This window comes from Mus caroli, unplaced genomic scaffold, assembly GCF_978045245.1.
Source record: "Mus caroli unplaced genomic scaffold, Mus_caroli_1 scaffold_6, whole genome shotgun sequence".
Taxonomy (NCBI): Eukaryota; Metazoa; Chordata; class Mammalia; order Rodentia; family Muridae; genus Mus; species Mus caroli.
Window position 1 is genome coordinate 915,151 of NW_028227261.1, and position 27,500 is coordinate 942,650.

General features: G+C 46.9%; 1 protein-coding gene across 3 annotated transcripts in view; it reads left to right on the forward strand.

The window, feature by feature from the left end:
• Positions 1–27,500, forward strand: part of Prkcz (protein kinase C zeta) — a 103,629-nt gene that overhangs the window by 6,638 nt on the left and 69,491 nt on the right. Inside the window, exon 4 of one of the 3 annotated variants that reach the window (XM_021159769.2) lies at positions 12–62. In XM_021159769.2, the coding sequence (XP_021015428.1) occupies positions 12–62 (51 nt within the window). Of the gene's footprint in view, positions 1–11; positions 63–11,286; positions 11,602–12,348; positions 12,374–27,500 lie in introns of those variants that run through there. The other 2 variants (XM_029476138.2, XM_029476137.2) reach the window with 2 other exon arrangements.

Sequence of the window (27,500 nt, forward strand, 5' to 3'; positions counted from 1 at the left end):
TTTTTATCCAGTTTTCCCGAGCATCCCAGAACAGCCGGGCATGCCTTGTCCTGGAGAAGACAGTGAGTGTTCAATTAAAAACTTATTTGTCTTACCTTATGTATATGGGTGTTTTGCCTGTATGTGTGTCTGTGTATCACATGAACACCTGGTGCATGCAGAGGCCAGAAGATGACATCTGATCCCCCGAAACTGGAATTACAGTTACCAGCCGCCACATGGGTACTGGGAATTAAACCCAGGTACTCTGCATGAGCAGCCGGTGCTCTTAACCACTGAGCTGTCCTAGCCTGGGTGCTCCAGTTTTAAATTTCCTCCTAACCTGTGCCATGTGTTACAGGTAGAACTGCTGTCCACTATGTCAGGGCAGTAAGTGGGTGCTGTGTGTGAAGTGGGGGCCTTGAAACCTCGAGTCATTCACCCCAGTGAGGACTCTTAACCTCAACGTGAGCAGCGCCGTAACCTCAAGATCCCTTTTCACTCGGCCTGGCTTCCGCGCCGTTTCCGTGGCTATGATGTGGCTGACTGGGGCTTTGTGGGCAGTTGGGGGGGGGGGGGGTGAGGGAAGGAGGCATGGTTGGCTCGGTTCTTAGGTGGCAGAGTAGAAGATCCACAGAGTGTCCTGGTTTATCCCAGGGGGAAAATGCTCAGGCCAGAACAGCTGGACATTACATCTATGCATCTGTAGCACTACACCTGCCCCAGTGAAGACCACCTCGGGTCCAGCCTTCTTGTTCTCTTCCTGCCTTGTCCCTTTGGGCCAGTCGGTAGGGGATGAGGAAAGCAGGTCTCAGGAGTGGTGGCATCTGAGGTGAGCTTATCTTTGCCTCCAATTGTGTCCTGGAGGCCATGCTTAGGTGTTAAGAGGTAGAAGGCTCCTGGGGGTGACAACTTTTGGCTTACCTGGTTAGTGAAGAAGTACCTGAAGTTGTACAACCCAGTGTGATTAGAGGCAGGTGGTTGGTCCATGTATTTTGTCTCCAGTGGGATGGGGAACCAGCCCGTGGTCATAGGGTAGGAAGGCCAAGGGAGAATATCAATATGGTGTGTTTGTGCCCATATGGGGGTGTTCCATGAAGAACTGTGTGGTGTGGAACCTGGTGTTAACTCTAGGGTGTCCATGTCCCATGGAGGGGCAGGCCTCTGTCATCTTTTATGAGTATGTAAAACAATAAAGTAAGGCAGAGGCTGGCAGGATGGCTCAGCTCTTGCCCCATGATGTGAGTTCAATCCCTGGGACCCATGTAAAAGCAGGAGACAGCCAGCTCTACAGTTATACTCTGATCTCCATACACATGAGTACCTGTGCTCACACACCTCAGACATATATATATATATATATATATATATATATGTATATATATATATATATATGTGTGTATATATATATATATATATATATATACATGCTCACACAGTGATAATAAAGTTTAAAAAAAAAGAACAATGTAAGGCATTTGAAGAGGGAAGATGAGGTCATCCTCTCTGTCTCACTTATTATTTTCACGCTGATGTTCAGCACCCTAGCTTGGTAGCCCCCCTGACCCCCCCACCTGCTTCCTGTCTTGGTGGGTTTGTGGGTTACAAGTGGTGTCTGTCTGCCACCTGAATGGCTTTTTGGCTGTGGTGACAAGATTGTGTGCATATCTTCTACCGTGTATTATTGGGAGAGTCTCCAGGAAGCTCCTGTGATCACAGGGCAAGAGGCTCAAGGTGTTTGTGGTCTGTCTCAGCCCTGCCCCAGGGGTACAAGCCCGTTGACTTCCTGTTTGTGTGTGCATGCTGTAGGGAGGGTGCCTTGAGTTGGTGGGGTTGTCTTGTCTTGTCATTAGGTATTTCTATTGAAGAGTTGAAGTTGGGTGTGACAGGGTGGGTCCCTACTGCCCTGTGGGCATGCACAGACTGTAGCTGAGCCTTAAAGGCTAAACTGCTCACATGAGAAGATTGCTGGTGTGGCTCAGTCTCAGATAGACACTCAATTTTGTCCCAACATGCCATAGAACCTTTGCTGAGATCAGAAACTGAGCACCACAGATCTGTAGATGATTGACAGGCCAGGATCTCGCTTATGGACCACCCTGTGTCGAGTCCCTCTTGACCAGCAAGCAAGACGCAACCACAGGTTCTTCTTAAAGCAGTTTACTCAGGCAGCTACTCTTTTACAAAATCCCCTTCCAATTCCCCCGAGCCTCTCTGGGTATATCCACTTTGTTTTTTCCCACTCAAGCCACAACCACGCCCCCACCAATCACCACAGGTCACAGCACCTCACCAGGCAGGTTTGCTCAGCCAATCAGGGATTAGGGGCGTGCCATCCACCAAATATGGGCTTGTTTACTACCTGGAACAGACTTCCATCTGTCCGCTGGCCAGGGAGTCCAGAATGGCTCCCCACAACCCTACCCTGGCTGGATGTTACACTAGGATATGGAAAGGCTTCTATTCCTCTGGAGCATGGAGTGTGTGCTCTAGCACAGGGTCCCTCAGGATTTGCATATTGGCATTCTATTACACTTCCCACTTGATCCTTGTACCCATCTCTGACACAGGAACCCCCTGTTCTGGTTGACCAGGGTAAGTGTGTGACTTTGCTGCCTGCAAGGTTGTGTTCATAGTTTTGCTGAGGGTCAGCCTGGTAGGATGTAAATGACAAGGGTGAATGTCCTTGGGCTTTCCTAGGACAGTGTGAGGTGGAGGGATGGATACATGAGTGAACCATAGACAGAGGTGGATACAATTTTGCAAACTTTGCAGGACCTGGTTGACTTGGAGCATGCCACATTGTATCTCAGCAGATCACCTTTCAACCCCCTTAACTCTTGGGGCTAGTCAAACTCTAATCTGCTTCTAAGCTAACTCTCTTAATTGTAAAGTGCTTAGTTAACATTCACTACTTGGAAGCAAGCAGCATTAGAGTTGTACCCACTGCTTAGCTGCCACCACCTTTATCCCATCCCACACTTCAGCAGCCATAGTGTGGCATCCCCGCCCCCACCCCACCAACTCCCTTCTCCTTCATTCTGTCTGTCTTAGGGTTTTACTGCTGTGAACAGACACCATGACCAATGCAAGTCTTATAAAGGACAACATTTAATTGAGGCTAGCTTACAGGTTCAGAGGTTCATTCCATTATCATCAAGGTGGGAACATGACAGCATCCAGGCAGACATGGTACAGGAGGACCTGAGAGTCCTACATCTTCATCTGAAGGCTGCTAGCTGAATACTCACTTGCAGGTAGCTAGGACTAGGGTATTAAATCCCATACCCACAGTGACACACCTACTCCAACAAGGCCACACCTCCTAATACTGCCACTCCCTGGCCTAAGCATATACAAACCATCCAAGGAAGAGACTCACATGCTTCCTGTCTGTCCTTCTGATCAGCTTGTTTTTGTCGGTGTCACCCTGAGGTGCTTCGGTGTTATAACTCACCAGCACTTCACTCCTCTTCTCTTTTGTTTTGGGTTTCTCTGTGTGGCCCTGGCTGTCCTAGAACTCACTCTTTACTCCAGGCTGGCCTCAAACTCAGAGATTACCTGCCTGTTGAGCACTGCGATAAAAAGTGTGCACCACCACTGCCCAGTTCCTTTTGTTTTTTTAATTTTTAAATTTCTGGGAGAATACACATAATTAAGTTTTTATTTATGTAAGTACACTGTAGCTGTGTTCAGACAGACCAGAAGAGGGCACCTATTACAGATGGTTGTGAGCCACCATGTGGTTGCTGGGAATTGAACTCAGGACCTTTGGAAGAGCAGTCAGTGCTCTTAACCACTGAGCCATCTGTCCAGCCCCATAATTAAGTTTTTGGGTTTTTTTTTTTTTTGACTTTTTATTAATGTTTTTAATTTTATTTTTTAGAACATAATTGTATTTCTCCCTTCTCTTTCCTCACTTCAAACATTCCCATATACCTTTCCTTGCTTTCATTCAATTTCCTGGCCTCCTTTTCATTGTTATTGCATGTTTTATGTAAAAAACAAACAAACAAACAAACAAACAAAAAACCCCACAAAATCCTTTTCCCTCCTCCTTCCCTTTACTTCTGTACTGACCTTTCTATTCTTCCTCAGTTAGTCTCCCCTGTCTTTCCCCTGTCTCCCTTCATTTATCTTGTATCCTGCTATTCCTCTTTTCATTAACTCCTCCATTGTACCTCCATATTATTTTACTTTCCTGGTTTGTTCAGTTTCCCCAGGTATTCTTTTTCTTTTTTGAATGTTTTTTTTAAATATATTTTTTATTAGGTATTTTCCTCATTTACATTTCCAATGCTATCCCAAAAGTCCCCCATACCCTCCCCCCCCAACTCCCCTACCCACCCATTCCCACTTTTTGGCCCTGAGTTCCCCTGTACTGGGGCATATAAAGTTTGCAAGTCCAATGGGCCTCTCTTTCCAGTGATGGCCGACTAGGCCATATTTTGATACATATGCAGCTAGAGACAAGAGCTCCGGGGGTTACTGGTTAGTTTATAATGTTGTTCCACCTATAGCATAATTGTTTTTAATCATCTTTTTTTTTTCTCTCCTGTCTCCCCGCGCCCCCCCCCCCCCGCGCCCCACCTGGAGATGGGGATTTCAGTATTACCCAGGCTGCCCTTGAACTCTTGGATTCAAGCAGTGCTCCTGCCTCAGCGTATGGAGTAGCTAGGACTTCAGCATCCTTTGCCTGCCTGTGTTTGAACTGTTTTTTTGTTTTGTTTTGTTTTAATGCTTTATTTATTTTTATTTTATGTGTATTGATGTTTTGTGTGTTTTGTTTCTGTCAGAGGGAGTCAGACCCCTAGAACAGGACTTAGGGACAGGTGTGAGCTGCCATGTGGGTGCTGGGAATTGAACTCAGCTCATCTGGAAGAACAGCCAAGGCTTTTAACTATCAAGCCATCTCTCCAGTGTGTTTTGTTTCTGTCAGAGGGAGTCAGACCCCTAGAACAGGACTTAGGGACAGGCTTGAGCTGCCATGTGGGTGCTGGGAATTGAACTCAGCTCATCTGGAAGAACAGCCAAGGCTCTTAACTGTCAGGCCATCTCTCCAGCCCCTGAATTGTGCGGGTTTTGTTGGTGAGTGTTAGGGGCTGTTTGTATACCCTGCATCTTAGTCTCTGCTCAGTAATGCCTTACAAATACTTTCTTTTCCTGTGTGTTGCCTATTTTGCTGACACTCATAGTTTTGAAGTTTTTCTCGAAGTTGTTTTTTTTTTCCTCTTTTGTTGCCTCTGCCTTTGATGTCATATCTGAAGGACTGTTGCCAAGTACCATGCCTTTGCTTTCTTCTATAGTTTTATAGTTTGAGCCTTAATTGTGTGTTTGCATGCATGTGTCTGGTGCACCAATGGAATCATGACTCAGAGATCCACCTGCCTCTGCCTCCCGAGTGCTTTATTTATTTATTTTTACTATTTTTCTGTGCTAGGGAACAAACCTAGGACCCAAAAACCTCTAGGCACATTCCCTACCACAGAACTTCACCCTCAGCTCCAGAACTAACATCTTAGCAATGTTGTTAAGTCTTCCAGTCCATGAACTGGAGAGTTTCTACTTATTTGCGTATTTTTAAAATTCCCTTTAGCAGCGTTTTGCAGTTTCCCTTTTACAGGATTGGTTTGGATTATTGTTTGTTTGTTTGTTTGGTGTTCTACTGGGAGTTGAACCCAGGGCCTTCCACAGCATGCTTGAACCACCAAGCAATGTCTTCATATAAGCCGTTCACCTCCTTGTTTAATTTTTTTAAAAAGATTTATTTATTTATTTTATGTGTATGAGTACACTGTAGCTGTCTTCAGACACACCAGAAGAGGGCATCACATCTCATTACAGATGGTTGTGAGTCACCATTTGGTTGCTGGGATTTGAACTCAGGACCTTCGGGAGAGCAGTCAATGCTCTTAACAGCTGAGCCATCTCTCCAGCCCCCTTCTTTTTTTCCTCTTCTTTTTTGATACCATTATAAATGGGCTAAGTTTCCCGTTTCACTTTAGGATTGTTCATTGTACAGTGTTTTTTGTTTTGTTTTTCAAGGTAGCAGGAAACTTTATTCAGAGTGAGGGGACAGTACAGATCATTGACATCATCATTGACAGCAGGTCAGTGAGTGAAGGTTCTTGTCTGGTCGGTTTCTGTCAATTCAACGTAAGCCAGAGTTGTCAGGGAAGAAGGAACCTCCACTGAGAAGACGCCTCCATCAGATTGGCTTGCAGGCAAGTCTGGGAAGCATTTCTTGACTAGTAATTGATGTGGAAGGGCCTACTGTGGACAGTTCCATCCCTGAACAGGTGGTCCTGGATTGTAGAAAGAGGCTGACTAAGCAGAGAGCAAGCCAACTTGTAGCAGCCCTCTGTGGTTCTACCTCCAGGTTCCTGCCTGCCTTTCTCTATTTTACAGGCTGTGGGCTGTAAATGAAATAAGCCCTTTCCTTCCCATGGTGCTCTTTGGCAGCAGTAGAGAGCAAACTAAGTCAAGTGATGTATGCATGCTCACTTGGCTGCTTGCAACGTCACGGAAATTAGTTCAGTAATACTGTAGTAATACCGAAGTTATTAGTTCTAACAACTTCGGTGGCAGTTCATGTATATACAGTCATATCACCTGCAGGCAGCAGTCGCTCTTGTTCCTTCCCAGTGTGGGGACCTTGCGTCTGTCTTGTTTGATTGAATTTCAGTGTTGTTGAATTGAAGAGGTAACAAGCATCTGTCTGTCTTTGCCCCGGTCTTAGAGGAAAGTGTACGGTGGTCTTGTTTTATTGTTAAGTGTGTTAACTGGTATTTTTAACTTTTGGATTTTAGTATGTTGATTCAGCTTCTCTCTCTTCCTAGGTGGTTGCTACTCTTATGGAAGATATTGGATTTTGTCAGTGGGTTGTTCTGTACCTATTGAGATGATCATATATATATATATATATATATATATATATATTTAAACTTCAGTTAATGTATATATTATACTGACCAGTTTTCTTTATTTTTATTCACATGGGGGTATGGGAACACGAATGCAGGTACCTGTGGAAGCCAGAGAAGGCATCAGATCCCCTAGAGCTGTAGTTAAGAGAAGTTGTCAGCCACCTTATGTGAGTGTGGGTGGCTGGGAACCAAACCTGGGTCCTCTGGAAGAGCAGAAAGTTCTCTTAACCATTGAGCCATCTCTCCAGTGCTGAACTAACCAGTTTTCTACTTTGAATTTTCCTTGGATCCTGTGAATAAATTCCACTTGGTCATGATGTATAATGTCTTTTAATAGGTTGCTAAATTTGTTTGTTAGTGTTTTATTGCTTTCTCTCCTTTTAATTTTTTTTTTTTTTTTTTTGGTTTTTTGAGACAGGGTTTCTCTGTGTAGCCTTGGCTGTCCTGGAACTCACTCTGTAGACCAGGGTGGCCTCAAACTCAGAAATCCGCCTGCCTCTGCCTCCCGAGTGCTGGGATTAAAGGCGTGTGCCACCACGCCCGGCTAATTTTTTTTTTTTTTTTTTTTTTATTTGACTACACTGTAACTGTCTTCAGACACACACCAGAAGAGTGCATCAGATCCCATTACAAATGGTTGTGAGCCAGGAATTGAACTCATTATATGTGGTTACCAGGAATTGAACTGAGGACCTCTGGAAGAGCAGTCAGTGCTCTTAAACACTGAGCCATCTTGTCAGCCCTCTTTTTAATTTTTTAATGATCATTGATCCTGGTCATGATATTGAGGGCCCACCTGGATAATATAAGGTGGGCTTCTGACTTAGCCACGTCTACAAATTAGATCATACCAGCAGGTTTTTTTTGTTTTGTTTTGTTTTGTTTTGTTTTGTGTTGTTGTTAGTTGTTTTTTCAAGACAGGGTCTCTCTGTATAGCCTTGGCTGTCCTGGTACTCACCCTGTATACAGCCTGCCTCTGCCTTCCCAATGCTGGAATTAAAGGCATTTGTGCCACCACCATGCCAGAAAGTTTAAGGGAAAGGATGCAAGTACATCTCTGAGATGCACATCACTGTTCAAATGCTCTCAGTTGGTGGCTGCCTTAAGTTCCATTTGCCCTCTGCCCCTTGTAGGTTGGTGGGTCTGGTCTCACTTCTCCCTCCATTCCACTTTGTGGGTAACCCTACACTGTTATGTTGGAGGCTGTGTGGGACTGGGTTGGCTGTAGGACACCAGGTGGGTGTTGAGTCCCTGGGGGTTCTGAAGTGTATGGCACGTTCATGCAAGCCAGGAAAGACTTCCAGGTCTGTCCCTTGTCTCAGTCCACAGGGTCTGTTCAATTCTTACACCCACTGCCCTCTCAATCTGCAGAGCCAATGTGCTTGCTATCCCAGTTGTTCTTGTTAAAGATGGTGTGAGCTTCCTGGAGCTGTCAAACAGTGTCCCAGATGAAGATATGGGCAGAGAAGACTTTGGCAGGGGTATGGTCTCCAGAGGAAGCTGAAGTGGTTATTTATTCAGAAAACAGTCTGAAGCACCTTGGGACACGATGTGTGTCATCTGAAGGTGCTGGGAACAGGCAGAGGGAGTGGCTCAGTAGGGGGGCAAAGGCCTGATCTTCAGAAGGCTTCGGTTCTATCCCCAGTGTTTGGAGAGAGGAGGAATAATGGAGTGTAATATCCACATGACTACTGTCTTTATTTACTTATTTAGTTAGTTTTTCAAGACAGGGTTTCTCTGTGTAGCCTTGGCTGTCCTGGAACTCACTCTGTAGACCAGGCTGGCCTCAAACTCAGAAATTCGCCTACCTCTGCCTCCCAAGTGCTGGGATTAAAGGCATGTGCTACCACTGCCCGGCTTATGACTACCATTGGCCACCATTTCTGCAGTATGACTTTGGGCAGGTAGGTGAAGTGTGTGGTGCCTGGGTTTCTCCCTCTGTAAGTGGAGTCTCTGAAGCAAATGCCATTTAGAAGGTTACATGCCTGTAATCCCAGCACTTGGGAGGCAAAGGACAGGAGGAGGATCAGAAGTTCAATGTTATCTTTGACTACATAATGAGTTAAGCCTGCTGTGACTAGTCACCCTGAGACGCTGTCTCAGAAAAACAAAACAAACAGCCATAAAGACGGAAGAAGGGGTCACTGGAACATGGGCAGGGAAGCCAACTCTCTGATAGTCGCTGTACCTGCCAGGCAGTGATCAGGTGTACAAATGGGAGTTCCCTCTTTGGAGGGAAAAGCTTTGGGTCTTCCTCTCCTGTAATGAGAATTCTGGAATTCTAGTTTCTTAAAACAAAACAAAACAAAACAAACAAAACAAAAAACAAAACACAGAAGTATTGTAAGAACTGTTTTCACTTTAATTCCAGGAGTGGGGTTAAGGGTCTGCTTCCGACTGGCAGCAGCAGCAGCTGACTATGATTTGCCGAGGCAGAGTTGTTTGGTTTGTTAGTAGACGAACTGAAAGAAGAATCAAGAAGAAAGAAATTAGATTCAAGGATCTCTCTCCCCTCTCTTTTCTCTCCTATCCAGTGATAGGAGGTGAAACGGGGCCAGGGTGGGTGATTAAAGGATGGGGGAAAAGAAGAATCCACAAAGTAGCTAGGCCTGCCACAAAGTAGCTAAATCCAGGTACACTCTCCTTGTCATGGAGATTGGGAGGAAATGAGCCAGGTTCAGGGTGGGTGGGCTTTGTGGATCACCAAGTGGTTGTCAGGGAGATGGAGGTAGAGTGGTGCATTATCTCTGAGCATACTGCCCAGTCTTTTCCAACTTCCCGAGACTCTAGTATTTATAGGTAAACCTATTGTTTTGTTAAAATTTTACTTTCATTCAGACTTGTCTCAGATTATTTGCAACAATTTGGGAAAGCTACTTTTGCACCTAAAATAGGCTTCTAACAAAATTAGCAATCAGCCAGTTCAGCTCACATTTTCTAGCGTTTTTGCAAAACTGGATATTTTGGGCTGGACTGGAAGAGAGAAATTGGCCAGACAGTGTTTGTGGTGTGATGCTAATTTTTACACTGGACACATTTTTCTTGTTGAAGTCCGTCATGGAGGTCATGGTTCGGTTATTGTATGATTCTGTCAAGGGCTTGCAAACTTGCTAGTATAGGACCAGGAACTAGATATTTTTGGGCTTTGTGGGCTGTACAATATGTCTCTATCTTAAACAACAGTTCTTGTCACTGCACTGTACCTCAGTGAGGATCCCAATAAAACTTTTGCATATACTGAAATTTGTGTTTCAGATATGTTTATGCTTTTCAAAATATTATTTTGTCTTACTTCACCAATTAAAGGTGTTAAGATTTTTTTTTTTTGAATGCTGGAAATTTCATCCACTGCTTTGTACACTTTGGCAAGGGTTATACTGTTGAACTGTACCCATGGCCCTTGGTTTTTAGAGACAAGGTCTTCTTTGTACCTCAGGCTGGCAGTCTTCTCTGCCTTCTGAGTGCTGGGATTGAAGGTGTGCGCCATCACCGCCTTCTCAAGAGCCACTCTTGAGTCTTGCTTGGCTAGAGAACCACATGGCAGAAGAGGGGCCTTCCAATCGCGGTTGTCTCTAAGTTCCACATTTCCTAAAGTGCCTTTCGAAGAGCTTATCAGCTGTCGAAAAAGGGAAGCTTTGACCGGGGAGAAAAGGCTTCCCTCCGTTCAGCGCTGGACTGAAGGGGCCGTGATTTGAACCTAGAGCTTAGGCGAACACAGATCTGAATCGATGTCACTGTGGTGTAAGTGTGGCTTGGCCAGCAGATCCTCAGTGGGTTCCACACCATGTACCAGCATGGGGAAGCATGAGGATCAAGCAGTCAGCCCATCTTTGGCTCTCGGGCTATTTGGGACACCAGGACACAGCATAGTATATTAGGCCCACCTCCTACCTTGGCTTGCTTTTGTGTGGTACCAGGCCAGCGAGTGTCACTCAGTTCTCTGGGGACTTAAATCCTCATGTTATTACTTTGGCTGTTACCCACTGTCACCCTCCACGAGGTGAGGTCTGTGTCGTGGATGCACTTAAAATTTGCAAAGGCCATTTGACCCAGGGTTTGGACTGCATCAGGCAGATCACAGTCCTCTCGTTCTGGGCACAGGCTAGCCCCTGAGTGTTCACAGTCTCTTGGTGCTTTTGTGTGGCGCTCATATCATAGACTATATTGCCATGCCTGGAGTTGCTGCACCCAGAATCCCAGCCGGGGGCTGATGGGAAGGACCCTAGCCACCTAGGGTGTCTCCCAGATGAGGTATTTTAAAGACTGTTGAGTCTGGGCCCTCCCTGGCTGGGCCCTGGCCAGCCCTCATCCTGTCCGGCAGGCTCAGCACAGAGACGCTTGTTTCCGTGTGACGTCAGCTCCTCCGTATCCACGCCGTGTTTTAGCGCGTGCCTCAGCTGCCGGCCGTAGCTTCCCAGGGGAGCCGGGTACCACCCGGGCCTGGAGACATGAGGAGGAGGCAGAGATGTGAGAGGCGGGGAGCAGGAGAGCCAACCTTCTATTAGATGTCTGCTCCTCCAGCAGTAGCCCACCCTGCCCATTGTCGATCTGGAGACCCACCCTGCCCATTGTCGGTCCGGAGGCCAGGGGACGTAGCAGCATCGGCTCCCTTAAAGGGACGGAAGATGCCTCCTTGCACGCCCACCTTCGGTAGAGCATAAAGAATCCTGTGCTGAGGAGGAAGCAGAGAAAGCCGGTGAGTGAGGCAGGACCCTCCTGTGGGTTTCCTGCCAGGCCTGCGGTGGTGGCGTTGCAGGCCCCGCGAATGCAGCGGCCGGGGCTGCGGAGCACAAGTCGGTGCTTTGGGTCTCATCTTGGCTCTGTCACAGCCTGCGCGTTGCACAGATGTTCCAGCACGGACCAGACTAGGGCAGGGATGCTGCCGCAGCATCTCGCGGTGATGTCGGAGGAAAGCACACCGGGAGGCTGTTGTTTTCCCCGGTGACAGATTTCCAGAAAAATAAGCCACAGCGCAGCACGCTGAGCTGCCTGTGCAGCTGACTCGAATGTGAGAGAAGGAGGTGTGCTGGAGGCCTGGGGTGGGGAGCTGCTGCAGAGGTCGGCGAGGCTCTCTCCTCACTTAGCCCGGCCCTGGGGAGGCTCCGCAACCGGGAGTGTTGCGGTGACTGGGCTTTTACAGTCGTGAGTCTGTGTCGTGGTCAGAGCAAACATGCATGTCTTTTTTTACTCTGGATGGATCAATGGGACCACAACGATGAGGTCCGCCCGCCCGGCACTCAAACAGCCAGCACCTGTTTCCATAAACAAGTGCATCTCTGGCTTGTAGTCCGACAGGGGCGAGCCTACCCTGCCTTTCTGAGCCGTGTCTTTGCACTGGCAACAGCCTCGTGTTGGAGTCTGGGTGGCACGAAAGGCTCTGACGTGCACAGCGTGCTCCGCCAGGGTCCTCGGATGTCGGCAGTCAGTGCGGCCTTGGCGCCCAGTTCTATGTCCTGACATGGTTGGAGGTAGATTTAGATGGGTCTGAGGGCTGTACAGGATTGAGGGCGAGGGGCATGCATGGGGATGGGAGATGCTTTTCTGACGACCATTTTGCGAGGCTTTTTTTTTTTTTTAAACAACAAAACAACTACCAGCTTCCTCTACCAAGCTGGCAGGGCCTTGGAGCCTGGAGAACCAGGTTGCCCAAAGGTAGCTCTTCCTTATTTGGAAGGTGCAGGTTCTGGCAAAGACACCCCCTCCCGGGAGGGGGGTGCAGTATAGAGTGCCCTTCCCCCAGGAATGGGGTGCTGCTTGCAGCCAGAATGTGTCTCAGGGGTGGCTTGTTTGTTTTGGGTCCTTGAATTATGACAAGTGGCTTGTGGATGGGTGCGAGATCAGCCAGCAGGGGTGTTTGCTTGCATGAGTGCCTGCTAGGGAGGAGAAATGAGCTGTGTCATAGTTTCTCTGGGATGTATAGGTGCCGTGGCCTCTTTCCATTTGTGAGAGACTGCTTGCTTGCACTGCACAGCTAACTTGAACCCTTAGAAAGTGTATGTGCAGCCAGGGTCTCCAGAACTGGTATTGGGTCCTGCGATCTTCCTGGTGGGACAGAACCAGGGTCAGTGGACAGCTTCCAGTAGTCAGCAGGCCCTCCCCACGAAGCAGCCATCCCCTTGTAGCTGCTGGCAGAACACAGGATGGGTCATGGCTGCTCCATGTTACCTGTTTTTGTGTCTTGGCCAAGTCTGCATAGAGACCTCCTCCTGTCTAAGCTGAATCAGCTTCCAGTGGGTTCCTTCTCCCGCGTCTTTGTAAAGTTCAGAGGCACCAGTAATTATGTAAGGAGTTAGCTGTGAGCTCTGTTCTTGCCTCCCAGACTTTGCTCCTGAGCCTCAGGCTGCTGCCTTGCAGTACCTCGCTGGGCTTGCCTGCCTGCCATTCCTCACTCTGTCAGATCATGCAGATCCAAGCATCCAGGTTCCCTAGAGCCCCTAACAGTTCATGACAATCTCTTCAGGTAGGTTCCCCAGAGGTCCACACCTCTAGCTAGGATGCAGGAATCATTGAAGTTGGCTGTGAGGCCAATGAATGTTCTTGGGAGTTTTTTCACACATGCGTTGTCTGACCACTGATATGTCTGTAGGGTTTTTTTTTTTTTTTTTGTCACCATAAATGAGCCCAGGTCTGACCATCAGTAGGAGAACTATCCAGGGGGCCATGTTCCAAACTGCTAAGAGTCTTTAAACAGAGTGGTTGTTTCCTTTGCTGACCTGGATCGGTTGTGAGGTTGTACTGAGTGAGCAAGGACCATCTTGGTGAGGGGCACACCTCTGAGTGGAGTGTTTTGTAAGGTGACACCTGAAGAACCCAGAATATTTTGTTTTTGAACTTGACCCTTGTACTCCTAGGCCCTGACGGTTCTACATCATCCTGCCTCCTGCTATCCATGGCCACAGGGCCTTTGCTTATACTGTGCCCTCCTTCATTGGCAGGGTAAATGGTGCTGTAGCCATAGTTCCCACAGATTTACTTCCTAGGAAGGTCAGGGACCCCGGGAGCCCAGCTCTCAGCTAATGGTTCAAGCCGGGAGCAGCTTTGTCCAAAGTGGGCTGTCTTAGCCTGCCGCTTACTCAATTCAGATCCAGAGACAGCCCGGCATCCCCCTGCCCCAGTGTGTTTGGACACCACAGTTTATTTTTAGGACTATCCTAAATACGTGGAGTAGGGCACCTCATTATGACAAGCGGCCTTCCTGTTTCTGTCTCTGAGACCTCTGTGCAGTCTGCCAAATTCCATCCCTCACACTGAGAGAGACAGGTGTGTGGCAGTGTGAGACGGTCTCCAGTGTGACAGGAGACCATGTCTGCCTCAGTTTCCATTTGGTTGTTGGGGTTTTTGTTTTGTTTTGTTTTTTTTTACAGTGTGGGGGTTTGACTGCAACTGATCCTGTGCGTGTGTCTGTGGAGACCAGAGGCGACATCAGGTGTCTTTGAGTCTTTGCCTCATCTTTTGAGTGGCCAGAACGACCTAGGGGCCTGCCTGCCTTCTGCCTCCTGAGCACTGGGCGCATCTCAGATCTGGCTTTTTATGTGGGTGCTGGGAATCCAAGCTCGTGCTTCCATGGCAAGTCCTTTACTGAGTCATCTCCTTTTTAAATATCTCTTTTGTTGGAGGTTCTAAAAAGTCTGGTTTCCAATAAAACGGAGCCACTGAATGTTGGCAAGCAAGGAAGGATCTGTACAAGCTGCCGGCACCTACCTCTCGCTGTCCCGGTCACTGGCCCTGGACTGCTGCCTTGGTTTGCTCTTCGGTGAAATGGGAGCATGCTGCCTTGATTTGCTCTGCAGTGAAATGGGAGCATTAAAAGCATGAATTGAAGTCAGGACGAGTAGAGCCTGTGTCTTGTCCTGGTCAGGAAGCTGCTCAGCCAAATGCTGATTTATGAATTCAACAGTGTTAGCATTATTTTTGTTTTGTTTTGTTTAGGTATTTTGGGTTTGTTTTTTGTTTTTTGTTTTTTTTTAAAGAATGAATCTCACTGTGTAGTTCTGGACTGCCTACTCAGTATGTAGACCAGGCCTCAAAGATCTGTATTACTGCGTTTGGCTATAACTAAATGTTTATATTGAGCTTTGCGTATTTCTATTTTACTGTGTAGCTAGAAAGGGACTGGACCACATTCTCTCCGTGTAGCCTCAACTTCAACCCTTATTTCTTCTTGGGGTCATTTCTACCTTGGCAGTTTCTTTTTGACGATTATCTCCAAGTGTCTGTGTAACACATTCGTGCAGTTATTTATATAGACTTATAAATTTAAGTTGGTTCTCCTTTGTTGCCCTTCTCTGGACCTGTCAGTTCAGCTCCCCCTGTCCCTGCCGTCCAGCATGGTTGGGGTGTTTTTATTTGTTTTTAAAGATTCATGTGTGTATGTGTGTGTGTGTGTGTGTGTGTGTGGATGTTTGCCTGCAGACATGTATGTGCCCTGTGTAGATTCAGTGCTAAATAGGTCAGAAGAGGGTATCGGATCCCCTGAGATTACAGTTAAAGACAGTCATGGGCAATCACATATGTGCTGGGAGCAAACCCAGATCCACAAGAGCAGCAAATGCTCTCAACCATTGCTCCAGCCTCTACATTTACGGTTAAATCACTGTACCATTAGCCACAGTCACTTTCCCAGTTTCATGAAACTTTCAGTTTTCCTTGGAGTGATTCCTAATTTTGTCTTGGTTTTGTCTTGTTTTTGTTGGTTTCATTTGAACAGGGTCTTGTGCATTCAAGGTTGGGTTTGAACTGGACATGTGGTCAAGGATGACCTTGAACTTTGGATCCTCCTGCCTCAGTCTCTACCAGCTGAGCTGTATCCCTCATATGGAGATAGCCTTTATTATTATTATTATTATTATTATTATTATTATTATTATTGTGTGTGTGTGTGTGTTAGAGAGAGAGGATGTATATGATGTACACACATGAACACATGTACATATACAAATGTCTGCCATACATGTCCCTGTGACTTCTCTCAGTTTAAAACATTTTTCTTTATTATTATTGTGCTTGTGAGAGAGAGGGTATATATATGATGTACACACATGTACACATACACATGTGTGCCATGCATATGTGCAGGACATTATGTATATGAGAGAGAGGATGAAAGTGGTGTATATGCATGTACACATTATGCCATGCATATGTACAGAACATCCTTTATTAATTATTGTGTGTGTGAGAGAGATGATGTATATGATGTATACACATGAACACACGTACATGTACACATGTGTGCTGTGCATACAAACAGGGCATCCTTTCAGAATCCATGCTTGCTTTCTACTGTTTATGTCTTTTATGGGAATCAGACTCAGGTATCCAGCCTTCTGCAGCAACCCACTGAGCCACCTCACCAGAAGTCTGTCAGCGTTTTTTGAGAAGTCCTGTCTCCTCTCAGTGCCTCCACCTCTTGGGCTCTGTCATTCGCCTTGTGCATCTTTCAGGACCTCTGAATTCAACCTAGAAATGTTGCGACCTCCTCTGCTGGCTCTCTTGGTCCGACCCATCTGCTTTTCCTTTCTTGGAAAGGAAAAACTTATGGCTGAGATATATTTCAGAGACCCAAGAAGGAGGACGTGGGTGGCCAAGTTTTAACTTCTTAAAAAGTTCTCTTGCTGTCACAGCACCTGTGGTGTCAGTTCATGTAGGTGTAAAGTATGTTTATGGTGACCTCACATTAGCATCTGGCTTCTAGGGTGATTCAGAAGCCAAATATTTAGACATGTGTGCGTGCATGTGCATTTGTGCGTGTGAGCATGTGTGTGTGTGTATGTGTGTTTCTCCCCAAGGATTTTAGTATCTTTTACTTGTCTGTGTGTTGTATGTTCTCAAGTTTCCTGGTAATGTCCCTTGATGGAGGGGTTTAGGTCTATCTTAATAGGAGCTTTGATGGTAGACACATGCACTTTTTGGATGTGGGGAGCTTCATAATTAGGTTTTCTTGAATGACTGACTTCTAGTCCACTCTCTTTTGGGGGGTCCCCTCTGGTCATTGTTTGGGCCTCCAGGACAGTGCTCCAGTCTTCCCTATCTCTGTACCCAAATGGTACTTCGAGTCTTCTGTGAGAATTTTGTCTTTTCTCCCACTTATTAATTTGCTGGATCCCCCTCCTGTCTGAGTGTCTTAGAGTCTGCCTGGGTGACTTGGCCTTAGGCTTTGGAACTCCTTCGGGTCTGCGTTGGTAGATAGTGACAGAGAGCCAGGAGGACATGTATCCCTGGCTGGATGTGGCAGTTTTAATGAAAATGGCCCCATAGAGGATACCTTTGGATGCTTGGTCCCCATTTGGTGGAACTGTTTGGGAAGAATTAGGATATATGTCACTGGGGACAGGCTTTAAGGATTCAAAAGACTTGGTCCATTCCCAATGCATATGTGCTCGTGCGCGCTCTCTCTCTCTCTCTCTCTCTGTGTGTGTGTGTGTGTGAGAGAGAGAGAGAGAGAGAGAGAGAGAGAGAGAGAGAGAGAGAGAGCTCTCAGCTGTTCCACACTGATGTTGCTGCCAGTTGTCCCATCTGACCTGGGTGCCTTTTTTCTTCCTGAAGGTTTTGTGTCTGGGAGAGGCCCCATCTCTGGCCTTCATGTGTGTCAAGGTATGCATAGAGGGGCTCTGGTCCTTCTGAGTCCTTCAAGACAGACTTGATAAAACTCAACCTTGAAGCTGCTGTTTGACTCTCTGCCTTAAGCCAGAAGGCAACAGGAAAAAAGTGACTGAGCTGGGAGCATAATTAATCATTTTGTAAATATGAGATACCTGATTAAGGTCACACCTGGTACATGTTCAGCATAGACTCTCTGGGAAGGACAGGGGGAGTCAGGAGTTGTGCTTGTGGCCTGAGTCCCTTATTTAAATACTTCAGAGGGACTTACAAGGGTAAGTAGCCCACCAAGGGCTCATCTCTGGGGCTCTATTGGAGGAGGAGGCACTAGGGATGCAGCAGCTGGGTGATAGGTGTGAGCTCTTTGGTTTTTCTTCTTTTGTCTTAGTTGGTTTTAATGGGAAGCTGCTTTCTGGCTGCCATGGTATTGAAGTCAGTTCTAAATTCCCCGGGACCAGCTTTCCACGGTGTACTCTCTCTCCTGTGTCACTTGCAAAAAAAAAAAAAAAAATCTTTGTAGTCCTCAACCACATTTTAGGCCCCTTTGAAATGATAACAAGCTCTCAATTCTAATGGGGTTGTAGATGTACAGCTTGTTGTGAGTCGCCTGTACTGTTCCATTGTGAACCCCCTGTACTGTTCCTTCAGGGTTTCTGGAAGAAGGTGTTGGTAGTGGGAGGAGAGGCTTCTGTATTGCCACATACTAGGAGCCCTGGATTTATGTCCTTGTCCCCTCTCAGTGATCAGCTTCAGCTGTTGAGCTCACTGTTGGTACTGTGCTGATAGCATGACCACCAGGTATACTCTAGAAATTTAAAGTGAGCCAGGCGTTGGTGGCATACCCCTAGGATCCCAGCAATTAGGAGGATCAAAATTTCAAGACTTGCAGGGAGTCTGGGGGGAGGCAGAGGTGGGTGGTACATGCCTTTAATCCTAGCACTCAAGAGGAAGAGGCAGGTGGACCTCAGTGAGTTCAAGGACAACCTGGTCTACAGAGCAAGTTCCAGGACAGCCAGGGCTACACAGAGAAATCCAGTTTTGAAAAAACAACAAAACAAAGCAAAAGTTCAAGGCTACCCTGTGTTACATAGGAAGAAAGAAGAGAAGGAAACTTCAAATAAAAAGTGTTTTTACTTTCCATCTTTAAAATATAACTTAGGATTGGAGAGATGGCTGAATGGCTAGAAGTACATATTGTTCTTGCAGAGGACTCAGGTACCGTGGCCAGTACCATGTGGTATCTCACCTCATCCATTAACTTTGCTGTCTGGGAATCGGATGTCATCTTTCCTCTTTGGGCACCATGCAAATACATGCAGATGTAAAACATTAAATAAGTCTTTTTTAAAAAAAAAATCCATTACATGTTTATATACATAACATTATTGAATAGAATCTATTTCCTTTTTATTTATTAATTTTTATAGTGCAAGGACACAGACCTGGAGTTTTGGCATGCACCCTACCACTGAATTATACCCCAGCTCTTTTTGCACTTATTTAATTTGAGACAGTTTTTTTCTAAGTTTCCTAGTCTGACATTGAATTCTGGGTCCTCATACTTCAACCCCTCCCCGTAGCTGAGATTACCATCCTTTGCCACCAGGCATGGCTGTACAATTGTTTTTCAAGCACACACACACACACACACACACACACACACTATTAATCTCAGTGTGGTCATTGTTTTATATCTGCCTCAGTAGGAGGTAGCTAGGTTCTCGTACCTGCCTCTGTGTTCAGCCTGTTTCAGATGCTGGTTTGAGTGGAAGTAGTACAAGAAGCATCTCAGAATATTTTAATCCTAGATAAATGAAGATATTCTTTGGTGTTTCTCTAAAACCTGCCTATGGGTTGGTTCCTGTACGGTAGTTCAGTGTGGAGGTGATTTCTTGCCTTACTGTGGGGCTCAGGGCTCAATCTTCCATTTGAATAGGCCTGTTGGTCTGGGAAGGCAACACTCTCAGTGGGCCTCACCAATTCCAGCCATCCCACAGAGGGTTCTCGATACCTTCATGAGAGGGTCCCTTCCATCATCATGCTCGCTGGAGAAGTGGATATCACGGCTCCCTCACTGAACCTTATCCATCTCAGGGTCCCCAGACCTTGCTGGGCTTAACTAGTTGTTTCTGCCCATCATGTCTCCACACATGCCTGACCACAGATGTGCCAGCCTGTGTCAGGGGTCTGCAGTTCTATACATAGTCAACTGAGCTCTGGGGACTGTGGATGAGCAGGGCAGTAATGCCATTCAGGGTCCTTTGTCTCTGGGCCTTGTCTCACCCAGGATATCCAGTCCACTGGGCTAGGAGGCTCAACTCAAGTTAGGCCTTGAGGCAGGGACAGAGCAGCTAAGTACCGTGTCCAAGCCTACGAACCTGCTGTGATCACAGGCTGTGATATTGTATCCCTTGGAAAATACATGCTCTGGCAAAATGACTCGGTAACATTTTCAAAATTTTCACATACTCATTTAAAGAGAACGTACGGATGTAGAATGCAGGTGCTGTCTGCCCCTTGGAGATGTTGACACCACACTGCACAGCTGTTCTACCTGGAGCCTTGAAGGTGGCTCCATTGCCGCCTGTTCTGGTGCTGTGCACGGCATCTCAGAATCCAGGCTCTGGCCTCTTACCGGCCATCCCATTGCCAGCCAACCAGAGAGTCTGGGATCAGCTCCCACGCTAGGAACCCAGATAGCCTGCCACAGCACCTTATATCTCCCTATTGCCAGAGCGCACATGGTTATGGTTTGGTTTGCTTGTTATTTTAGCGTTTGAGAGAGTCTTTCTGTGTAGCCCAGGCTGGCCCACAATTCTGAAGCCTGCCCAGGGACTGGAACGTGCTGTATGTATGTATGTATGCATGTGTGTGTGTATATATATATATATATATTTTTTTTAAATCATTTGTCATCCGTCTAGCTTCTTTTTTTTCTTTTTTTCTTTTTTTTTTTTTTTGGTTTTTCGAGACAGGGTTTCTCTGTATAGCCCTGGCTGTCCTGGAACTCACTTTGTAGACCAGGCTGGCCTCGAACTCAGAAATCCGCCTGCCTCTGCCTCCCAAGTGCTGGGATTAAAGGTGTGCGCCACCACCGCCGGGCTCCGTCTAGCTTCTTAGAGACAGCATGCACAGTGATTCTGTATCGGGCACACAGGGACATCTACAGGTGCAGAGAGCAAGACCAGATGGTAGGCAGGCTACTTACTTGGCTCCCTCCCTCCTTGGTGTTGTTATTGTTTTGTGGGGCGGGCTCTCCAAACTCTGCCTGGCTGCTGTGGGCTGGCAGAGCAAAGGTTTCTTTCTTGCCTTGGCTTGTGTTATGTTACCTTTGTCATTTAAGGGGCTGTTCTTTCCTCCCCACTGAAGGCAACTACAGTGTACTCATATGCATAAAAAACGATAAATAAATCTTTAAAAAAGACATTTTAAAAAATTAAAACTAAGTCAGGATTGCGAGCGTGAGTGTGTGTGTGTGTGTGCAGAACAGAAGACAACCTGAGCAGGAATTCCTTTGCCAAATAAGTTAGACTGATTATAAACGCAGGCCACCAAACCTGCCTGTAAAAACAAAACAAAACAAAACAAAACAAAAAAATGATTTCTAGAGATCTACCTGAGATTCTCATGTTTACGAGGCCTGCACTTTCTTGACCGAGCCATCCGCTAGCCCAAGGAGTTTTTCTTTTCTTTGATTTTTCATATATGAGTGCTCGCCCGCATGTATGCATGCAGACCACACGTGTGCCTGGTGTCTTCAGAGCACAGAAGAGGGTATCAGATCTCAGAGAGTTGGAGTTACAGGAGGTTAAGGGCTGCCATGTAGGTGCTGGGGACCCTCTCTAAGATCAACAAGTGCTCTAAACTGCTGAGCCATCAGTTTAGGCCCCCCCACCCCCAATCTTCTTAAAATTCAATTTGTTACAGTCCACACCTGTCATCAATTAAAGATTTCTAGTTAATTTGTGCTTGTGTTTGGAGGGGGGTGGTCTGTGCATGTGTGTGTGTGTGTTCGCCTGCCTATGAAGATCAGAGAACAAGTTTCAGGAATTAGTTCGGTTAGTTCTCATCTTCCAACATGTGTGGATTCAGGAATCAAATTCAGCTCGTCGACTTGTGACCCACTGAGCTATCACGTTGCCTGTTAATCATTTTGCGTCATTAGCTTCATCACATTTATCTGGGAAGAGCTCCTTTCACAGTCAGTGTGCTTCGACGACGTGGGTTTTTCTTCTCTGTTTTCTGACATGGTGATAACCCTTGCACTTGCCTGTTGCAGCCCAGAATGAGCTTTGTCTCCGAGGCGCCTGGCTTTCCTCTGCCGGTGGTGGAAAAGAGCATTTAGAAGCCCTACCGAATGTTACTCGCCGCTGGGCCCTATCGGGCTGTGGGTTGGAGCTGAGCTTAGCTTTGGGCTTTCACTGCCTCTGCATCCTGCTCTGGACCACAATTCTCCAGCTCGGTTCTTTTGCCCTTTCTGTTATGTAAAGGGTAGACTAGCGTTTATTCTTGTCTGTCCTTTACTTTCTCTCATCTAATTAGAAACATTTTAGTTGTATTTATTTATTTGTGTATATGTTTATGGGGGTCGCATGCCACACGTGCCTGTGGAGGTCAGAGGACAGCTCGCAGGACCTGGCTCTCCTTCTAACCTGTGAGTCTTTTTTTTTTTTTTTTTTTTTTTTTTTTTTTTTTTTTGGTTTTTCGAGACAGGGTTTCTCTGTGTAGCCTTGGCTGTCCTGGCACTCACTTTGTAGACCAGGCTGGCCTCGAACTCAGAAATCCGCCTGCCTCTGCCTCTGCCTCCCAAGTGCTGGGATTAAAGGCGTGCGCCACCACGCCCGGCTTTAACCTGTGAGTCTTAGGAATCAAACTCACAACCTCAGGCCCGGCAGCCTTTACCCACTGAGCCATCTCATCTGCCTGTCTTCTTTTAGTAATAGTTATTATTACAACTGTTTGTATTTAGGATGGATAAGAACAGAAATAAGAACAATACACACTTAAATACCAATAAAGCCCACTGTCTTACTGTCTTACTTAGGGTTTCTGTTGCTTCTGATGAAACACCATGAACAAAAAGCAGTTTGGGGAAGAAAAGGTTTATTTGGCTTACACTTCCACATTGCTGTTCATCATTAAAAGAAGTCAGGACAGGACCACACACAGGGCAGGATCCCGGAGGCAGGAGCTGATGCAGAGGCCATGGAGGGGTGTTGCTTGCTGGCTTGCTCCCCCTTGCTTGCTCAGCTTGCTTTCTTAAAGAACCCAAACCACCAGTCCAGGGATGGCACCACTCACAGTGGGCTGGGCCCTTCCCTATTAATCACTAATTGAGGAAATGCCTTACAGCTGGATCTCAAGGAGACATTTCCTCAACTGAGGCATCTTCCTCTTTGATGACTCTAGCTTGTGTCACCTTGACACACAAAACTAGCCAGTACATTTACTGTAATCCTAGAAAACAGCATTAATTAAGCCTATCGCTTATTGTCTGCCTGCCATATTCCCCCCCCCCAATATTTTCTTACTGTCGAACAATTTCATTTCTACTCAACTGACAGTTTTTCAATATTTTCTCTTGCAAAATCTCCAGAGAATTTAGCCTTTTAAAAAAATAACAGGATAAGTGAAATGGAAAAAAAAAAAAAAACCAACTTACGGCAGCTGTTTGGGAAATCTTTTCATACTAGGCATGGTGGTGCCTGCTCTTAGGAAACTGAGACAAGAAGATCTGGAATTCAGGACCAGCCTGCATAGCGGGGCGCGGGGGCGGGGGGTGGAGGATCAGCAAAAACAGTTAATGCTTCAAAAAAGATGCTTAAGAAGAGCCAGTACATGAGAAATCTCAAAATACCCTACAAGTGCTGCAGATCTCCAGTAAAGAAAATGAGTGAGATTCTCCCAAAGTGTGAGGGGCTGCGGAAAATGTTCCATCTGTAAGCGCTTGAGGTGATGTGTAGGACTTAAGTTTGCTTCTCAGAACCTACATTCCTATGTATCCCATACTGGCCTAGAACTCACAATTCTCCTGTCTCAGCCTCAAGAGTGCTGGGATTAGGTATGTGCCACCATTTCCAGCTCCCGTTCATTTCTTTTTTGGGGCATGTGTGTGTGTGTGTGTGTGTGGTTTTGCATGTATGTGTGGGCACGTCCACATGTGTGCCCATGCAGGTAAGAGGCCAGAAAGTCATCCTTCTCTTTTGCACTCTGTTCATCAAGACACGGTCTCTTAAACCCAGGACTCACTCACAGGCCAGCTGGCTCAGGAGAATCCCACCTCTGCCTTACCAAGACTGGAATTATAGATGGCTACCGTGCCTGCCCAGTGTTCATGTGGGGCTCTAAACTCCAGTCTTCATGCTTGGTCAGGCACTTAATACTGAGCCATATCTCTAGCTCCTCTTTAAAAATTTCTTGATAGAACCCTGGGGCCTTGTGCATGCCAAGCAAGTGATCTAACCCTGAGCTGCACCCAGGCCCCTCATCTAGTTTTAAACAAAGGGGATTTTGTAAAAATCAGAATGCAAGATGGGTTTGGAGTGTCACCGAGTGAGGAGTAAAGACTGGTCCTGCTGATGGCTGGGACTGGCACCTCTATACACCATATCAACGCGTTGGTCTGTGTCCTGAGATGCCAGGTAGTTCATGGGGCTCTGCACCCGTTCAAAAACCTTTGCTCAGAGGGGTTTTAATGATGCCTTGCTTGTTTGTTGTTGTTGTTGTTGTTGTTGTTGTTGTTTTAGAGACAGGGTTTCTCTGTGTAGCCCTGGCTGTCCTGGAACTCACTTTGTAGACCAGGCTGGCCTTGAACTCAGAAATCCGCCTGCCTCTGCCTCCCGAGTGCTGGGATTAAAGGCGTGCGCCACCATGCCCGGCAATGCCTTGTTTTTGCATTTATTACTTTGTTCTCATCCAACCTTCTGTAAAAGTTGGTGTCAAATTAACCAAGAAGACTGTCCCAAGATATCTGGGCAACACATGAATGTGTCACCCGTAAAAATATGTTGTGTAAAGAATAAAATACAGTCTGGGTCAGTTTGTTTCCTTTTGATTTTTCTAAAACAGCCTTTTGGAGAACTTCACCACTTTTTGTTTCTGCTTTTAAAGGAATGCAAAGCAGAGCTGGGCCCCCTTCTCTCTGAGAACCTGCATTCAGCATTGTGGTGATGGGATGATGATCTCGGTCAGACTGGTCAGCACTTGCATCTCAGGAAGGCCGGGCCTTGAGGCCAGGGGATGCTGGAGATGGATGTGAGGGGCAGGCTGCTTGGTGACTGGCACGTGTTGGCTGCCTGGAGGCTTGGCTGAAAGGAATCCTTTGTTATGACAATAGTGGTGTCAGCTCTGAATAGTGCTTTCTCTTTGCTGTATGCAGAGGGGGTTCAGGGCTTTGGGCTTGGAGTGGTGGTTCCAGGATCTCTGCTTCTGCAGCCTTGGGGAGACGGTCACTTTGCTGGCTCCTTAGCGAGCAGGCTCAGGTACTTCCCTCTCCTCGGGGTCACCTGCCCCTTCAGTGGATCCTGTATCAAGGAAATCTAGGGCTGTAGCCCATCCCTAGCAGACTGTTCTTCTCATCTCCAGTGTTTAGTCAAGACAGAGTTGAGGCCTTCTGCTTTTACCTTTTGCTTGGACAGTGGTTGCAGTATACCTCCACCCTGTCCTATCTATTCTCTTCCTCTAGAGTCTTCTCAAAGTCCTTGTCCTCCAGGTCTTTCTCTGTAAAGCCTCACCCTAGTGTTCTTGTCGCCTCTGTCTTCAGACACACCAGAAAAGGACATCAGATCCCATTACACATGGTTGTGAGCCACCATGTGGTGGCTGGGATTTGAACTCAGGACCTTTGGAAGAGCAGTCAGTGCTCTTAACCGTTGAACCATCTCGCCAGCCTTCCCATGAAGGCTTTTCAGGCTTTTCAGGGATGGGATCCATCTGCTTTGATCTTGGTGCATCCTTGGATCTAAAAGTCCATGCCTGGAGCTCCCCCCACAACAACAACTCCTCCCCATCCTCCCGACTTTGTGCTAAGCATCCTTCAGTGAAGATGTTCTGGTGAATGGTGGCCTATCCATGCCTTCCACACCAGAGGCTGCCTCCAAAGGCCCCAGAACCAGGTCTGCCAGGATGATCTGAGCTTCACATTTCTGCTGGTGATACATGGCAGTATCACCCTCCGCCCTTTTCTTGTTTTGTGTTTTGAGACAGAGTTCTTCTGTGTAGACTTTTGTCTGTCCTGGAACTCACTCTGTAGACCAGGCTGGCCTCAAATGCTCAGAGATTCCCCCTGCCCCTGCCTCCCGAGTGTGAGAAGGGTGAGCCACTGCTGCCTGAGAAAAGGTCTTTTATATTCGTGTTTTAAAATTGAAAAAGCTGTCCGTGCTGGTTGCACAGGATCTGAAAGGCACATCAAAGTGTTAGAAGAAAATTAAAAATTGCCCTTCCCAGTACTCTCTGGAGAGCACCCCTTACTTCTGTTCTAAGAGAGCATATGTAGTTATTAATTTTCAAAGAAAATACTAGTGGAACAATGTTAGTTATTGGCCAGCAGCTCCCGAGTCCTTGGTGAGGGCCCCAGAATCCTACCTTTAGTGAATATGCCACAGAGCTTCCTTTCCTTGGTACAGAAGCCCAGCTTCTCTGGGAGAATCTCTGTGTCTGTCCTGAGGATCTAGCTCAGTGGTAAAGCACTCGCCCAGCATAAGCTAAGCCCTGGCCCTGGCCCTGGCCCTGGCCCTGGCCCCTACCAAAAACTGAGAGAATGAAACCAACCAATATAAATGGTTAACTTGTCTTCTAGGAAGCAGAACATTGTGTGCTTCTCCATATCGCCTGATCCCTGCCTGCTCCAGGCTGGAAGATATAACCCAGACCCTGGGTAGGTTCTGATGTCCCCAGGAAGTTGCCATTTGTGGTGGTTTGAGTGAGATGTCCTCCAAGGTCTCAGGCATTTGAATATCCCAAACTGGTGGGACTGTTCAGGTGGGCTTAGGAGGTGTGGCTTTGCTCAGGGAATATGTCACTAGGGAAGGCTTTGATCTTTCAGACTCAGACCATCCCATTTGTCCTCTGCTTCCTGCTTGCAATCTGGGACTTTCTCCTTCCCACTCTACCTGTCCTGCCTCTGCCATCATGGACTCTTCCATGGACTCTTGCTCTCTGGAATAAATTCTATAAGCGGCCCTGGCCATGGTGTTTGTCACAGCAATAGAGAAATAACACCAACACACCATCTCCTTTCCTTATTAGAGTTCATAACAATGGTGTCTCGAGTATCACCTGCTGCCCAACTTCCCAGCGATGCTTACTTTATAGGCTTATCCCCATTGATGATCATTCCGGGTCCTGTGTTCTCCCCTTGGTGACATCCAGTCATTCCACCTAATCCCTGTGACCATCTTCTTGGTGAATACTGGAGCCAGGAAAAGGATTTAGCAAAGTGGTGTCTCTCATTTCCTGGTTTCTCAGTGTGTAGACCGTATGGAACCTGGGAAGGGCAGTTGGAGGGTGGCTAAGAAGACCTGATGTTAAAGGGTTAACCGCATATTTCCCATTTGATCTTTGGGAACGGTAGCTAGGGAGTCTGGCCTGTGGCAGGACTAGCTAAGCAGACTTCCCGGGACAAAACTGGGTCTGGAGCTCTAGTGGGGGCCACCAGGAGGGTATGTACAGGTCTGTGGAGTATGACTAACCCATCAGTGCATTTACTGTGTTGATGGGTGGGAGAGTGTGGTGGAGGGCTCTGATCTAGCCATGTGCCTAGTCTGCAGTGTGTACTCATAATGAATCCAGAGGGTGTAGGGAATTGGAGAACCAGTTGAGAAGCTCCATGGAACTGGGAAAGGGGAAAGAGGCTGACCCAGAGGCTTACACATTGGTGGGTGGGCAGGGTGGCATTGGTTTAGAGGGAGCTTGAAAAAGGCCTTCAGGTTTGATCAGGGAGTGCCCAGGGTGGCAGTTGGACTGAGAATGGCCCCGTCATCTCATTTGTTTGAATCC